Source organism: Chiloscyllium plagiosum, chromosome 9 (genome assembly GCF_004010195.1).
Source record: "Chiloscyllium plagiosum isolate BGI_BamShark_2017 chromosome 9, ASM401019v2, whole genome shotgun sequence".
Lineage (NCBI taxonomy): Eukaryota > Metazoa > Chordata > Chondrichthyes > Orectolobiformes > Hemiscylliidae > Chiloscyllium > Chiloscyllium plagiosum.
Window position 1 is genome coordinate 76,810,671 of NC_057718.1, and position 18,373 is coordinate 76,829,043.

Consider the following 18,373-nt stretch of genomic DNA (forward strand, 5'->3'; position numbering starts at 1 on the left):
TGGGTGGTGTCTCGAACGTATGTGGGGAGCTCCTGGACTAGGAGGGATAGGACAGTGTCGAGGTAGGTAGAAATGAGTTCAGTGGGGCAGGAGCATGCTGAGACAATGGGTCGGCCAGGGTGGTCAGGCTTGTGGATCTTGGGAAGGAAGTAGAACCGGGCAGTGCGGGGTTCCTGGACTATGAGGTTGGAAGCTGTGGGTGGGAGATCTCCTCCTGAGGTGATGAGGTTCTGTATGGTCTGGGAGATGATGGTTTGGTGATGGGGAGGGTGGGGTCATGGTCGAGAGGGCGGTAGGAAGAGGTGTCCTCGAGTTGGTGTTTGACTTCAGCGGTGTAGAGGTCAGTGCGCCAGATTACCACTGCACCCCCTTTATCTGCTGGCTTGATGGTGAGGTCGGAACCTATCACCTTCATCCCCTCCCCCACTTGCCTATTGTACTCTATGCTACTTTCTCCCCGCCCTCACCCTCCTCTCACTTAACTCTCCACACTTCAGGCTCTCTGCCTGTATTCCTGAAGGGCTTTTGCCCGAAACGTCGATTTTACTGCTCCTCGGATGCTGCCTGAACTGCTGTGCTTTTCCAGCACCACTCTAATCTAGACTTTGCTATATAGTTCCCTATTTTTAGCATTTATACAATCTAGCACTTCTGAGCTGCTACCAGGTGGTCTACATATGACAGCTAATGTGGTTTCAGTTCCATCATAAAGTCCATATTGTGTGCTTCGCATCATTACATTCTCTCTTATCATAGAAGTGATTCTGTTTCCAATCAGTAATGCTACTCTCCCTTTGCTGTTTTCTGTATCCCTCCTGTAAACCTTACAAGCTGGTATGTCTAGTTTCCAGTCCTTACCATCCTGTCTCCACAATGACTTTGAGGTGCCGCCTTTATCGTAGTTTCCGATTTGAATATTGGATGTTTTCTTATTTACCAGTGACTTCACTTCAAAATTACTTCATTGACCGTAAGGAGACCTGTGACATCCAGTGGTTGTGAAAATTTGGATACCTGCATGGATACTCAGGTTTTAGCTGCACATCTTTCCAAATTTTCCCATTTAGAACTGATTGGAGTTCCTATCCACAAAGATTACACATTGACTCAGTTTAGGATCACTCTTTATAGATTTTGAAATTCCCTATCAAAAATCCTGTCTCAGACACTGCCTCCTTAATACAATCCGTGTTTCTAAGATGTGTGCAACAATGAAACTACCGTTTCATTGGAAGAGTAGATTGTAAGCAGAGGAAGTTCTCATGTCATCAGGTCAGACATGGGCAAGAAACTTTTATAGGATTTGGAGTTAATATTGAGAACGTTCTGCAATCTATGCGAAAATGCACAGTGAGGCAGAATGATGATGATGATGGAGCCATCTAGGGCACTGCTTGAAAGGTCTAAGTCTGAGAGTATAACTATGTCAGGCCATTGGTTGACAAGTCTGTGGGGAAAATTCTTCCAGTTTGGCACGTCTCAAGATTTTGGGGAGAGTTTGCATAGGTGCCTGGGCAATGCCTATTATTGTATTCAGTGCCTGGATTGATGCCTGATGGTATGCCCAGTTATACTTTTGTTATTTATACAAGTCAGTGGCTTGCCAGGCCATTTCTAAACTTATGGGGACAGTTGAGTCAATGATATTGCTTTGGAACTGTGTTCATATAGGCCAGACCAATTAAGGGCAACAGATTTCCTTCCTTACAAGGCACCAGAAAACCATTTTTGTATAATCTGGTAGTTTTGTTGTCACAATTACTAAGACTAGTGTTACAGACCAGACCAAACCCCCTCAAAATATATCAAGGACCCTAACTTGTATTTAAAGGCAAGCATAAAGTGCTGTGTTCCAGATGTGATTCGATACTCGGCTTTAAGCAAAACATGCTTTATTCTTACACTACAGTTAATACAAACAAAAAAGAAGAATTGGCACAACTTAAACTCTTATCAAAATACTTAATAATATATTATTTATTTACTCATCATCAGTTTCAGTAGATCACCACCAGCAGATTTCCAAACACATACCTTTGGCAGAGGCAAATTCAGCAAAACCCATTTCACTCTCTTTTATCTCCTCCAGTCCAGGAGAAAGGAACATCAACCAAGTAAAGCTCGCAGCAGAGAGAGAACTCGAGTGCTGTGCAGCAGCAGAGAAAGAGCTGTATATAGCAGCCTCAACTCCAAATAAACTACCGACTTCAACAACTGAAAGCAAAACTAAAACCTGTCTCTGAGTCTGATTCCACCCATTCATGCTTCTTTTGTCTAACTTTTTAAAAAACCCAAAGTTATTTACTGTGATTTCTATGGAGCAGGCACCTTGGGACCAGGTTGCCAACACCCCTCTTCAAGAGAAACGGCACTGAACAAATTCCTCTTAAAGGCATCTATTGTGACAAGTTTCTAGTTCCAGCTTTATCAAATGTATACAGGGATAAAGACATGAGTAAGTCACTCAGCTTCGAGCCTGCTCCACCATTCAATAAATCATGGCTGATCTGATTTTAAACTCGACTCTGTATAGCCCCAAAAATCTTGTACCCTTAGTAATCTAGAATCTATTTACCTGTCCCTTTTAAAAGCAAAACTTGAAAATTTTAATCCACTGTCTTTTAAGGAGGGTAATTCCAAAGATTCTTAATCCTCAGTGGAAAAAAATGATTCCTCATCTTCGTTTTAAATGGGCACTTGGTTATTTTATAAGTATGATATCTAGCTGTACATTCTCCCACAAGAAGAAACATGCTTTCAACCTCGACCCAGCAAAGTCCCTTTTGGGTCTTGTATGTTTCAGTTGAGTCACCTCTGACTCTTCTAAACTCCAGTGGATACTAACCTATCCAGCCTTTACACAAAAGGCAGCCCTCTCATCCCAAGTTTTAGTTTAGTAAACCGTCTGCGCAATTGTTGTAATGCATTAACATCCTCTTTAGCACACAGTATTCTACATGTGGTCTCACTAATGCCCTATATAACCGAAGAATAACCTCCCTACTCTTCCATTGAATTCCTCTCACAATAGAACATAACATTCCATTAGCTTTCTTGATTACTTGCTGTTCCTCCATACTCTCCTATGATTCACGCATTGGATACCCAGATCTCTCTGTATCTCGGAGCTCTGCAAGCTGTCATGCTTTTTTGGTCTTTCTGCCAAAACAGACAATTTGACTCCATTTGCCAGAATTTTGACCACTCACTTAACCTATCCATATTCTTTGTAAACACCTTATGAACTCTTCACCACTCACTTTCCTATCTATCTTTGTGTAATCAGCAAACTTAGCTGCTATATTTTTGATTTCTTCATACAAATCATTTATATGAATTATAAAGAGTTGAGGACTCAGCACTAATGCCAATTGCATATCACTTATAACATCTTGCTAGCCTGAAAAAGACTTACTTATTCCTACTCCCTGCTTGTTGTTAGCAAGCTAAACTTCTATCCGTACCAATGTATTGCTCCATACACCATGAGACTTTATTTCTGTAATAACCTTTAATGTAGCACCTTATCAAATTATTTTTTGAAATCTAAATATAATATATCCATTGGTTTCTGTTTATTCATAAAAGAATGCCAGTAAATTAGTTAAACATTATTTCCCTTTGACAAAACCACGTTCTCTCCACCTGATTACATTGAACTTATCTAATTATAATGTATGTAGTAACAGCTTTAACATTGTCCCTAAAGCAGGCATTAAGCTAATTGGCGTGTAGTTTCCTACTTTTTGCCACCCTTTTTGAATGCAAGAGTTACGTTAGCAATTTTCTACTCTGACGGCACCTTCCCTGAATCTAATTGGTTTTATTTTCCAAAAACAATGCATTATTTGTTTCACTGGTTACAAGACCATGGATGAAATCCATCAGGACCTGGGGACTTGTCAACTTGCAGTTCCAATGATTTACTCCATCTGTTTTCTTGAGAATTGTGATTTTATTCAGTAAGTTTATTGCTCCCCTAAGGCCCCCTTTCAATCCCTGAGTCACAATTACTTCCGGGATGTTACTTGTGTCCTCTCTAGTGAAGGTAATACAAATCTCTTCCATTCTTCTGCCATTTCCTTATCTTCCATTAATAAATCCTGAGACTCCATTTCAAAATAAGCTTATTTTGTTTAGATTAGATTACTTACAGTGTGGAAACAGGCCCTCGGCCGAACAAGTCCACACCGACCCGCTGAAGCGTAACCCACCCAGACCCATTCTCCTACATTTACCCCTTCACCTAACACTACGGGCAATTTAGCATGGCCAATTCACCTAACCTGCACATTTTTGGATTTTGTTAACACATTTCTTTTTTATCTAGATAAACTTTTTCTATCTGTTTTCATATTTTTGACTAACTTTGTTTCTACTCCAATTCATCCTTCCTTATTAATCTTTTAGTAATTTTTTGCTGCTTTTATATTCCGTCCAATCTTTTAATCGCCAACTATTTTTACAGAATTATATGTCTTTGTGTGTGAGAGAGAGAAGGAGAGTGTGTGCATGCATGCGAACGTGCTCTTGAGAGTGTGTGTGTGTGTGGTTGAGAGGGAGTGTATATGAATGTGCGATGAGGGAGTATATGCCTGTGAGAGAGAGTGAGTAGGAAAGGAGGTTTATGTGACACCTGTAATGTTATATGATTAGATTAGATTAGATTACTTACAGCGTGGAAACAGACCCTTCGGTCCAACAAGTTCTCACCGATCCTCCGAAGAGCAACCCACCCAGACCCATTCCCCTACACCTAACATTACGGGCAATTTAGCACGGTCAGTTCACCTAATCTGCACATTTTTGGACTGCGGGAGGAACCCGGAGCACCCGCAGGAAACCAATACTGACATGGGGAGAATGTGCAAACTCCACATAGACAGTTGCCTGCGGTGGGAATTGAACCCGGGTCTCTGACGCTATGAAGCTGCAGCGCTAACCACTGTGCTAACGTGCCACCCTCTCTCTGACCTTCTCTCATACACACACTCACTGGCATATTCCCTCACATTTGCACACATGCTCTCATGCGGGCATACGCATTTTCTCTCATACTTGCACACACTCTGTCTCTCTAAAGCATGCATGCACCCTCTCCCTCCCTCATACGCAAATTTATGGGGTGAAATTGCATTTGGAGATTTGAATTTGCAAGGTATATTCAATTTTGTTAAAAAAGTACAGTCTGTAGATATTCAGTCAATGTGGCATTTTATAAATTCCTACTTTGGAAATAACACCACTCTGCCTCCAGGATGAGATACAAACAGACTTGGAACATGGTCTTGCACCTAAAATGCATTGTCTGATCTAGGGTGTCATGTTTATTATGATAAAACCTGAAGTTATCTTGGGGCAGGGATTTACATATTAATCAATGGAAACCTGCACCTCCATTCTAACTGATTAAAGACTTAATAGCTAGCTCGGTTTGTTCAATACATTGCATAGTTTGTATTACTCTTTGGATGTAGAATTTATAGTAACAAATCAATGTATTCTCTCTCACTAGCTGCCTGAGGAAGGAGCGAGGGATCCGAAAGCTTGCAGTTTCAAATAAACCTGTTGGCCTATAACCTGGTGTCATGTGGTTTTTGACATTTTGGAGCAGGAATTGTGCCTTAGAGATTGCTCAGTTAGTCCATGTCCACTGTTAAAAATCGTGAGAATTTAAAGGGATCTCGTAGCTACTGACACTCAGTCAGAGCTCTACAGCAGCCATTACTGCCCTGGAATTCAAGATCCAAGAAACTCAACTCATGACCCCACAGTTAAGAAAGCCCTGTCTTTAACCAATCTAAATAATCCAGAAGAAACAATATTTTTCACAAAAACATTTTAAACATGTACTCTTGTGTAAACAAAGAGCAAATGCCCATTGAATGGATAAATCTAGGTGGAACATGTGTTGAGTGTTAGAGTAGTTGAAAAAGTGATAAAGTATTTTTGTTACTAGTTGGTTTACAAATGTAAATCATGAGCTACTAAAAGGTCTAAATGGAGAATTAGCTTACTTGAATATGTTTTGTAGCCTTTTTAGATATGCAAAATTATCTTTTTGAGTTTGAGACGATAGAAACTAGAATGAATCAAACTAAGCATTTCTTATTTCAGGCTGAATTACGGGCAGCTGTATTTTTGGCTCTTGAAGAACAGGAGAGAGTAGAGGTGAGTGTTTTTGCAAAGCATTGTGTCATTTTAATTAACTGTTAAGTATTAATTGCTGTACATTTTATTTAATTGTCAAATATCAAAATTGTATTTATGTAGCACAAACTAAATTCAGTGTTTGCCTACAGTGTTATGGAAGGCAATGCTACGGGAGGCAGTGCTCCAGCAATTGAATGATTGTTTGAAAAAAGCTTTTTAAAATTAGAATTTGTGAATATGCAATATTTGTTCGTGTGATTAGTTATTATTTAGCGAATGTTGCATAGCTTAAAGCACTAGAGGTAAGTTAACCAAGTTAAAAAGATTAGCTAAATGAATGTAGAGATTAGTTTTTCGGATGGATAAGAAACCATTGGATTCCACTATCAAATACAGTAATTTCCATGCTTTTTATTTTGTTATTCAACCTCTTTCCATCATTTCTTTGCATAACTAGAATGTGAAAATTGCTCAGGAAAAGCTTCCTATTTAACCCAGCATCTCAGATGTTTGTTTCTAATTTACAATTACACTAACGTTTATTTAACAAAACACAATTACAAGTGTTTAAAAAATAGATGTTGAGAAAGAAAGGTAAAGTCAAATAGAGGCATCAGAAAAGAACTATATAGCCAAATTAATCTTTGACAGAATAGGGGACAAAGTTAACGGTAAAAGATAAGTAGCAAATAAATCACAAGGGAAGTTTTTTTTAAAAAATGCATTACAAATAAATCACAAGGGAAGTTTTTTTTAAATGCATTACAAATGAAGACAAATTTTAATCGTGTAGAAAGTGGACTTCAAGTAGCTATTTCTAATTTATTTTATAGAATAAAACACCATTGGTTAATGAGAGCTTGAAGACATTTTTGAACACAGAGGATGGTAAGTATTGTTTTAATTGGATTTGTAAGTTAAATTAAAACTGCTCTATCCTACTACATACACTGGAATATTGTAATATAAGGGGGGAATATAGCTTCTGAAACATATTTGGAAAAATTTTCTAAATCATTATGTTTCCAAATCAACAAGAAATTGAGGCATTTTTCCATTCACATTTGGGGCATGAGAGGCCAACTAAGAGAGAGTGGTCACAATATATGAAGTTTAGGTTAGCTCTGGAAAAGGATAAAGAGAAAGTTAGTGGAAAAATCATTGAAGGTGGTGGGGGAAGGAAGGGGTGGTGTGATTTCAATATTGTGAGAATAGAACTGACCTTGATAAATTGGAATCAAAGATTGACAAACAAAATTCTAAGGGAGCAATGGATTGTCTTGAAATGTGAGCTATGTTTCTGGTTGTAAGTAATATTTTTCTATGAAATGAAACGTAAGACAAACTAAACCAAAGCTGTCTGGATGACAAATTTTATAGCGAAAAGAAATTGATGAGAAATAACAGTTGTCAGGTTGTTTGTATAAGTAAGAACGTGACTGTATGTAGAATGATGATAAGGGAAAGTGGAGAAAGAGAACCAAAAAGAAAACATGGGAAGAGACTACAAGCTAACATAAAAAGAGAATTTAAAAGTTGCTGAAAGGCATTTAAACAGTAAGAGTGAGCAGGGCTCATTAGGGATCAAAAGGGCAATGCGTGCATAGAGACAGAGAGGTGGATGAGATGCGAAATGAGTTCTTTGCATATGTTTTTGCCAAGGAAGCAGGTATTGTGATAAGTTAGGAGCTGAAACATGAGATGGGGTGACACTTGATAAAATTTGAGGTATTAGGAAATCTGGGGTGTACTGAAAGTTGATAATTTTCCAGAACCAGATGAGATGCATCTGTGGATCCTGAGGAATTTGAAAAATAGGAACAGTGGAGGTACTGGCCATAACCTTCAAATCCTCCTTGGATACATAAGTAGTACTGGAAGATTTAGGATTGCAAATAATGCACCTTTTTCATTCAAAGAAGTAATTATGGATGAACCTAGCAATTACAGACAAGTTGGTTTTAACATTGGACATGGGAAAACAAAACTAAGAACCGATGATCTGAGATTAAATTTTGTCACCTTAAATTTGGACCGATTAAGCTGCGCTTTTCCAGCAACACATTTTTCAGCTCTGATCTCCAGCATCTACAGTCCTCACTTTCTCCCAATAAAGGAAAGCTAACATGGATTTGCTAAAGACAAATTGATCATTTAACTTGTATTTTTTTTATGAGCTAGCAGAGAAGGTTGAATGTAATAGTTGTGCTGAACCTGGACTTCCAAATGGAGTTTGATAAAACAGCACATAATGAGTTTATCAGCAAAGTTAATACAATGAAAATGTTGTTAGCTGTGCTTCAATTTCAAGTAATGTCTTCTTCGTATTTTTGCCATGGGTTAGAACTGAGACTGAACAGGTTGATCTGTGGATCTTTTTGGGTATGTGGGGCAGGGTGTGCCACAAGATTGTGAGATCCAGAGTCCAGGATTTGTTTCTTCGTATTCTTTTCCACTGCTTTGCCTTTTCAATAAGTTATGTGTATCAAACTATGATTCAGCTTGATGAACAAGTTGTAGCCATTTTGAAAGATTGGTGAAAAGCTCCTCCCAGTCATTGATGCCAGTGCTGCCATGATCCATGGAGAGCCTCAACTGTCTTTGAAACATTTTTCTTCCTCCCTGGGGTTTTGCCTATTTGAGTTGGGAAGACAGCATCTAACAGGAGAAATGTTTTTTGACCATCTGAACCTGTTCCAGTCCATCAGAGTTGATTTTCATGTGTTTGAATTTTAGTGGAGTTTCCTTGAAGAAAGATATTTCTCGATGTTTGGTTCACAGATGTTGACCCTCCCTTTCGCTCCATAATGACCTGCTCACGTTGTATCTGTGCTCCCGTTTGGAGCAAGCTCCCTGAGGAAGATCCACCAACAAAACACCTTTACATCAAAGAATGGGAAACTCCCAGATGTCACTAGAAGGTGGGGGTTTGTTCCAAAACCCATCTGACTGATGGCAGGCTTTGAACTACCATAGAGAGAGTATAGACTTGCAAAACTCTTTCTAGACCAACCAGGGCTAATGCTGTGACAAACTTTGTCAATGGGGCCTCCATGCAAAGCCATTTTGCACAGTATGGAAAAAAAACAATGTTGTATATTACTGAGGAACCTCATAATTGACAAGCTATTCACTTTAAACTCAGCAAGTACTAGAGGACACTATTACCTAGCATTTTCCTTGCTAAATGCAATTAAAATCAGAGTGGAAATAAGTATGATTTAATGCAGCAATTTACATAATTTACCACAGACACCAACGATGACCAGGATGGTGTAGTATAGTTTTTCCACTATACACACCCACTGCTTTTTGTCATTTTTATATAAATGACTTGGACGTGAACATAGGACGGATGGTTAATAAGTTCACAGATGACCACCAAAATTGGTGTTGTAATGGACAGCCAAGAAGGTTACCTCAGGATTTTGATCAGATGGGCTGGTGAGCCGAGGAGTTTAATTTAGAGTTTAGTTTAGAGTTTAATGTGAGATGTTGCATTTTGGTAAGGCAAATCGGGGCAGGACTTATACCCTTAATGGTAAGGTCCTGGAGAGTGTTATTGAACATAGTTTCCTTGGAGTGCAGGTTCAGTGTTCCTTGAAAGTGGAGTCACAGGTAGACAGGGTAGTGAAGAAGGTGTGTGGTATGCTTGCCTTTATTGGTCAGTGACTTGAGTATATGAGTTGGAAGGTCATGTGGCAGCCGTATAGGACATTGGTTAGGCCCCTTTTGGAATATTGCATTCAATTCTGGTCACCCTGCTATATGAAAGATATTGTGTAATGTGAGGGTTCATATAAGATTTACAAGGATGCTGCCAGGGCTGGAGGGTTTGAGCATTAGGGAGATGCTGAATAGGCTGGGCTAATTTCCTTGGAATGTTGGAGGCTGAGAGGTGACCTTACAGAGGATTATAAAATCTAGAGGGGTATACACAAGGTGAATAGCCAAGATCTTTTCCCAGAGGCAGTGGAATCCAAAACTAGAAGGTGTAGGTTTTAAAGTGAGAGGGGAAAGATTTAAAAGGGACCTAAGAGACAATTTGTTCATGCAGAGTGTGTTGAATGTGTAGAATGAGCTGCCAGAACAATGTTTTACAAGGCATTTGGATGGGTAAATGTATAGGAATGATTTAGAGGGATATGGGCCAAATGCTGGCAAGTGGGACTAAATTAATTCAGGATATCTGGTTGGCATGGACGAATTGGACTGAAAGTTCTGTTTCCATGCTGTACAGCTCTACGACTAAGTGTGAGATGACAAGCTATCAGTACACTATACTTCTATGATTTATGAAGAATTTTATTGGTAAATACCAGGTGTTGCAACTTTGGGGTAGCACTGCTGCCTCACAGTGCCAGGGATGCGGGTTCGATTCCAGCTCTCGGGTGACTGTCTGTGTTAAGTTTGCACTTTCTTACCCTGTCTGCATGGGTTTTCTCCAAGAATATGCAGGTTAAGTGAATTGACCAAGCCAAATTGCCCATAATGTTCAGGGATGTGTTTATTAGTCAGGGGAAATGTAGAGTAATAGGATAAGGGAATGGGTCTGGGTGGGATACTCTTCAGAGGGTCGGTGTGGACTTGTGTCAAATAGGCTGTTTTCGCACTGTAAGGATTCTGTGATCATTTTGGCACGAAGGTGACTGAAGCTAGTTTTCCATTCTAGGTGTTATTTAGTACTGACACCGGAAGGCAGTGATCTTTTAAGGTGAACTTCGGAGACTTTCACATAGTCTTCCTTAATCCTGGTTTGGATTTTGTAGCTGTGTTTCAGATCGTCAACTCAAATGACATAATTGCAGAATTATGATGTAGTTTGTCGGAGATCCAGATCTTTGGACTGCAATCGCAGAGCTTTGTGAATTAGAGTGAAATGCTTTGGTCAGACCAATTAATGCAGTGAAGGATTCCTGGTGTTGATTTTGGCATTTTTCTTGAATTTGTCTGGCAGTACAGCATACTGAAGGTTTTCTGAGAACAGTCTAAAGCCACACTTGATGTCTCCAGGTGGATTACTCAGTCTCAGGATGTAAGCAATTCAGGAGCATGAGAGTCAGGATTTTCTATGTTATGTATGAATAAGGGTATGTAGTGCATTAGACAGGAGGTTATTGGGAATCTTTATAAAACATGACAACTCAACTAAATTATTGTGTCCCATTCTGGGTTCCTTACTGTACATGAGATGTGAAGGAGTGAGTGAGTGTACAGAAAGATTTATAAAATTTGATCAGACAATAAAGGACGTGAGTTACATGAATTGATTGGAGAAACGGCTGTACTCTGAGAAGAGACTTTCGAGAGTAACTTATTCTTCAGGTTAGCGGTGGCCATGGATTTCTGCATGGCCCCTAGTTACGTCTGTCTCTTTGTGGGATACGTCGAATGTATCTTTGTTCAAGTCCTATTCCAGCCTCCACCCACAACTGTTTCTCTGGTACATTGTCCTCACCTACCATCCCACCAGCATCCAGAGAATCATTAGCTGCCATGTCTGCCACTTCTAGCTGGATGCCACCCGCAGACACCCATTCCCCTCCCCTGCCTTGTCAGCAAGGGCCATTCACTCATGGACGTTCTAGTCCACTCCTCTTTCACTCCCAACAATCCCTCACAGCCCCATGGCACCTTGCCCTGCAAATGCAGAAGGTGTTACACCTGCCCATTTACTTCCTCCTTCCCTAATATCTAAGGGCCAAAACACAACTTCCAGGTGAAATAATGCTTGACCTGCACTTCACTCAATCACGTATACAGCATTTGCTGCTGACAGTATGGTCTCCTCTATATTGGTTAAATGCAGAGTGGACTGGGTGACCACTTCACAGAACACCAATGTTTTGTTCGCAAAAAAGACCAAGCTTCTGGTTGCCTGCCACTTCAACGTAACACCTTGTTCCCTGGCCAAAATCTCTGTTTCAGGCTTGCTGCAGTCTCAAAAGCTCAGCGCAAACTGGAAGAATAGTACCTCATTTTCTGCTTGTGAACTCTACAACCTTCTGGACTCAATACCAGGTTTGACAATTTTAGGGCTTGAGGCACTTTCTTCCATGTCCTTACCACAACAGCAGACCTTGTTATCCCATGGTCTACTATTACAAACTACTCATTGTTGGCCACTAATAGTCCCCATTAGCAGCCATTCACTCTCCTAGACTGGCTGTTATCCACTCCTTTGTCTTTCCAACTGTTCTTTCTCTTTGGGCTCTCTCTCCACCTATTGTTTACTCCCTGCCCCTCCCACCCCCCCTTTTTTGCATATAAACAATGTTTTCCTAGCTACCATCAGTTCTGAAGAAACGTCACTGGAACCGAAACATTAACTCTGATTTCACTGCACGGATGAAAAATTGCTTAACATAGGAATGAGTAGAGGTCTTGAGAAAAGTACTTATCAAGACAGCGGTTTGGTGTATATTGTTGAGTGTAGCGAACATGAGTAATGAGTTTTCAGGAAGGTGGAGAAAGCAAGATCATTGGTGAATCAAGAATAGGCAGGGTATCCTAAGGAATGAGAACTTGCTGAGGAAGCTGGTAGATGAGTAGAGGATTTAGAATCAAGATGGAGGGAGTGGTATGGTAATTGGCTTGAAATTGAAAATAGGAAGCTCCTACTAGCAATTGAGGAGGCAACCATGAAGAAATGTGGAGGTGAGAGGGGAAAGATATAAAAGAGACCTAAAGGGCAACTTTTTCACACAGTGGATGGTACATGTATGGAATGAGCTGCCAGAGGAAGTGGTGGAGGTTGGTACAATTGCAACATTTAAAATGCTTCTGGATGGGTACATGAATAGGAAGGGTTTGGAGGGATATGGGCCGGGTGCTGGCAAGTGGGACTAGATTGGGTTAGGATATCTAGTCGGCATGGACGGGTTCCAATCGAAGGGTCTGTTTCCATGCTATACATTTCTATGACTCTATGCAGCAAGACCTGCTGAGATTTTACAGCAATTTCTGTTTTTGTATCTGATTTCCAGCATTTGCAGTTCTTTTGGTGTTTTAGTTTGAGAGTAAATTTGTTACAGGCATTCAAAATCACTGGGACCTCTCTCTAACGTAAGAAGGGTTCTTGTGGCATAGTGGTAATGTCCCTACTTTTAAAACAGGAGACACAGGTTCAAGTCTCATCTGCTGCAGAGGTATCTAATAACATTCTTGAATAGGTTGATTAGAAAATATTATCCTGAAGAGCTAGGGCTCTTGTGATGCAGTGATACTGTCTCAACCTCTGATCCAGAAGGCCTGGATTCAGGTTCCAACTGCACAAGCGTTTTTAATAACATTCCTGAACAGGTTGATTCAAAATATCCAAAGTAGACGTCTGGTAGTGTCCCTATCTCTGACTCAGGAAGCCTGGGTTTAGGTCCCACCTGCTCCAGAGGTGTGCGATAACATCTCTAAACAGGTTGATTCATAACAATCCTTAAGATATTTGGCGGATTTCTATTGGAGCAGTAATAGTGTCCCTCCTCTGAGCCAGGAGGCTTGGGTTACTTTCCACCTCAGGACTAGAGAGTTTGAGTTATAAGGGTAGGCTGGGGCCTTTTTCACTGGAAGGTGGGACGTTGACGGGTCACTTTATCGAGGCTAATAAAATCATGAGGGGCATAGGTAAGGTGAATAGGAAAAGTCTTTTCCCTAGGGTGGGGGAGTTCAAAACTAGAGGGCATATTTTTAAAGTGAGAGGAGAAAGATTTACAAGGGACCTGAAGGATAACTTTTTCACACAGATGGTGAGTCCAAAAACCTGTGGAACTCCCCAGCGGAAAATGAGCTGCTGTTCTTCTATATATGAAATGAACTGCTAGAGGAAGTTGTAGATGCAGATACAGTTACAACATTGAAAAGACATTTGGATAGGTACATGAATAGGAAAGGTTTAGTGGGATATGGGCCAAATGCAGGCAAGTGGGCCTATTTTCATTTGAGAAACTTGGTCAGCATGGACATGTTGGACTGAAGGGTCTGTTTCTGTGCTGCATGACTCTGAGTCCAGAAATATGTAAAATGAGAAAAACTAGGTGGAACAGGCTCTTCTGAGTCCAGTGTTACCTTGAACTGAAAGGTACCTCCTGCAAAGGGCTCATGAGGTGTCATGGTAGTGTCCCTAATGTGGAGCCAGCAGGCCTAATTTCAAGAACCTTCTGCTTCAGAGGTATGTATTAATATTTCTGAGCAGGTTGATTAAAAAATATCTAACTCCAAAGTAGATGATAAAATCTCTTGTAGCTCAATGGGAGTATCCCTATATAGGAGTCAGAAGGCCCAAGTTCAAGGCCCACCTACTCCATAAGTTTACAGTAGCGCATCCGAGCAGGTAGATTAGAAGCTATTGATATTTGCTTAAGCATTCTTGTCATGTAGTGTAGTAGTTATAGTGTTGCTGCCTCTGATCCAGGAAACCTGGCTTCAAGTCCTGCTCCACAGGTTTGTCATGATAATTCTAAACAGGTTGATTGCAAAATATGCCTAGACTGGATAACAAGTCTATCTTGTGACAGAAAAGTCATGAATCTACCTTAGCCAAGTTAAAAGCCCATTGATGCAGTCTTAACAATTCTGAACAAGTTAATTTGGAAATTTCTAAACATGATGAGACCTGCAAAATCACATTCTAGTGAGACTTGTGGTGAAGTGATAGTGACCATGCCTGTGAGCCAGGACACCCAGGTTCAAGTTCTATCTGCCCCAGAGGTGTGTCATACCATATCTGGCAACAACTTGATTATAATAGATACTGGGGCTCATGTGATAGAGTGATGGTGTACCTGCCTCTGGTCAGAATGCTGGCATTCAAGTCCCATCTCCAGTGGTTATCAGAAAATAATCTGAACAGAGATTTTAACAAATCTCCCGAGCAGGATGTCATTCCATTTTGGAAGGGTAAAGAAGCAGAAGGCACTGATTAAAGGTGAATGGCAAAGGAACAAAACCTATTTTATGCAATGAGTGATTAGAATATGGAATGCACTATCTAAGTATGGTAAAGGCAGATTTAACCCATATCATCAAAGAGGAAACTGAATAACTACTTGAAGAGAAAACAAGTTAAGGCTATGCAGAAAGGACAGTGGTGTAAAACTAGCTGAGTTTCTCTGCATCGAGCCAGGGTCAACGCAGTTGGCCAAATGATATCCTCTTTTGCTGTAACCATTCCATATATGAAACATACTGGTAAATTTGTTCAGAATTTGACAGACAGTTTTCCTTCATAGGGCGTTTGGTGGCTGGTCTTGTTGCTGAATTTCTCCAATTTTTCAATCTGGACTTTACTTTGGCAGTATTCCGACCAGAAACAAACACGGTAAGTCAATTTCACTTTTTAAAAATTTAAACATTAAGTCATAGACTTTAGGGTGGTCAAGCCTTATTCAAAATATTGAGCTTGTTACTCTTTCAGCTATATTTTTATTTCTGACAAAACTTAATGGTGAAAAAATATCTTTTCTTTAAAAATGTCATCTACACCTACACATCCCAATGCAGAAAGAGGGAATGTAAAGAATTTGCATTTCTATAACCCATTTCATAACCTCAAGATACTACTTTGTGCTTCACAGCCAAATAAATACTTTGGCAGTGTGGTCACAATTGTAATATTTGTAAGTTCTTTGCAAATTTCTCACCATCACATTTTTAAATTTCCAAATACCTCACCTTTGGTTTCCAACATTTTATTGTATCTCTGTAGCAGTGTCTCTGTGGGTCTGTCTTGCTGTTGGGACAGGACATGATGATAGAGGTGGCTTGATGAGTACCACTATATCAAGCTTGACTAATCTATAGGATAGCTCTTGTGGTTTTGGTACAAGTCCCTAGTTATTAGTAAGGAAACTTTGCAGTGTTGACTGGGCACACCTTGATCAATATTGTTTTTGGTGCCTAGGTCTGTGCTGGGAGGTTTGTCTGGTTTTATCCCATTTTTAATTTTCTGTAGTGGTTTTGTACAACTGAGCAGCTTGCTGGGCCAATTCAGAGGTACATGAACAGGCAATCACTATTGTGGGCCTGTGAGTTCAGCATAGGCCAGAACACATTGTGTTTTTATGAGAATTTTGATATTGTCAGTAGTGATGAACATTAAACTGAAGTTTAATTCAAGTTTTATTAATTAACTAAAGTTAGGGACAAGGCCAGGCTCTTGCGAAATATTTGAAGAAGGTGGGCTAAATCCTAACCTTTTTCATAAAGGCAAACGTAATGTGCCGTGTTCCAGATGGCGTTTTTTAATTTATTCATTTTTGTGGAATGTGGGCATCATTGGCTAGATAGCATTTATTGCCTGTCCCTAGTTGCCCTTGAGAAGGTGGTGAGCTGCCTTCTTGAACCGCTGCAGTTCACCTGCTGTGGGTTGAACCACAATGCCATTAGAACATAAAACATTACAGCGCAGTACAGGCCCTTTGGCCCTCGATGTTGCATCGACCTGTGGAACCAAGCTGAAGCCCATGTAACCTACACTATTCCATTCTTGTCCATATGCCTATCCAATGCCCTTAAAGTTGGTGTGTTTACTACTGTTGCAGGCAGTGTGTTCCCGCCCCTACTACTCTGAGTAAAGAAACTACCTCTGACATCTGTCCTATACCTGTCACCCCTCTATTTAAAGCTATGTCCCCTCGTGCTAGCTATCACTATCTGAGGAAAAAGGCTCTCACTGTCCAACTTATCCTCTGATTATCTTATGTCTCAATTAAGTCGCCTCTCAACCTTCTTCTCTTGAACAAAGACAGCCCTAAGTCCCTTAGTCTTTCCTCGTAAGACCTTCCCTCCATACCAGGCAACATCCTACTAAATCTCCTCTGAACCCTTCCCAAAGCTTCCAAGTCCTTCCTATAATGCGGTGACCAGAACTGTGCGCAATACTCCAAATGTAGCTGCACCAGACTTCTATACAGCTGCAGCATGATCTCATGGTTCCGAAACTCAGTCTCTCTACCAATAAAACCTAATACATGTATGCTTTCTTAACAACGCTATCAACCTGGGTGGCAGCTTTCAAGGATCTGTGTACGTGGACGCCGACATCTCTCAGCTCATCTACACTACCAAGAATCTTACCATTAGCCCAGTACCCTGCACTCTTGTTACTCCTTCCAAAATGAATCACCTCACTTTTCCGCATTAAACTCCATTTGCCAGCTCTGCAGCTTATCTATGTCTCTGTAACTACAACATCCTTCGTCATTATCCACAACTCTATTGACCTTCGTGTCATCCGCAAATTTACTAAACCATCCTTCTAGGCCCTCCTCCAAGTCATTTATATAAATGTTGTACAACAGTGAACCGAAAACAGATCCTTGTGGTACCCCACTAGTAACTGAACTTAAGGATAAATATTTCCCATCAACAACCACCCTTTGTCTTTATTCAGCCAGCCAATTTCTGATCCAAACTGCTAAATCACCCTCCATCCCATGCCTCCGCATTTTGTGCAATAGCCACCGTGGGAACCTTATCAAATACCTTACTGAGGTCCATATACACCAAATCAACTGCTTTACCCTCATCCATCTGTTAGGGCACCTTCTCAAAGAACTCAATAAGATTTTTGGGGGACGACCTATCCTTCACAAAACCATGTTGACTATCCCTAATCAGAAGATTTCAAATCCTATCTATTATATAACCCTTTCCAACACTTTACCCACAACTGAATTAAGGCTCACTGGTCTGTAATTACCAGGGTTGTCTCTACTCCCCTTCTTGAATAAGGGGACAACATTTGCTATCCTCTAGTCTTCTGGCACTCATCCTGGTAGACAATGAGGACATAAAGATCAAAGCCAAAGGCTCTGCAGTCTTCTCCCTGGCTTCCCAAAGAGTGCCAGTATAAATCCCATCCAGCCCAGGGGACTTATTTATTTTTACACTTTCCAGAATTGCTAATACCACCTCCTTATGCACCTTAATCCTATCTAGTCCAGTACTATGTACCTCAGTATTGTAGCTGAAAATGTGTTGCTGGAAAAGCGCAGCAGGTCAGGCAGCATCCAGGGAACAGGAGAATCGACGTTTCGGGCATAAGCCCTTCTTCAGGAATGAGGAAAGTTTGTCCAGCAGGCTAAGATAAAAGGTAGGGAGGAGGGAGGAGGGGGAGGGGCGTCAGAAATGCGACAGGTGGAAAGAGGTCAAGGTGAGGGTGATAGGTCAGACTGGGGTGGGGGCGGAGAGGTCAGGAAGAAGATTGCAGGTTAGGAAGGCGGTG

At 40.6% G+C, this 18,373-nt stretch overlaps 1 protein-coding gene across 4 annotated transcripts in view; it reads left to right on the top strand.

Moving 5' to 3' along the window:
• Window positions 1-18,373, top strand: part of cep43 (centrosomal protein 43) — a 112,261-nt gene that overhangs the window by 19,815 nt on the left and 74,073 nt on the right. For all 4 annotated transcript variants that reach the window (XM_043696268.1, XM_043696269.1, XM_043696270.1 and 1 more), the window contains exons 2-4: window positions 6,118-6,171; window positions 6,987-7,041; window positions 15,378-15,466. In XM_043696268.1, the coding sequence (XP_043552203.1) occupies window positions 6,118-6,171; window positions 6,987-7,041; window positions 15,378-15,466 (198 nt within the window). The remainder of the gene's footprint in view (window positions 1-6,117; window positions 6,172-6,986; window positions 7,042-15,377; window positions 15,467-18,373) is intronic.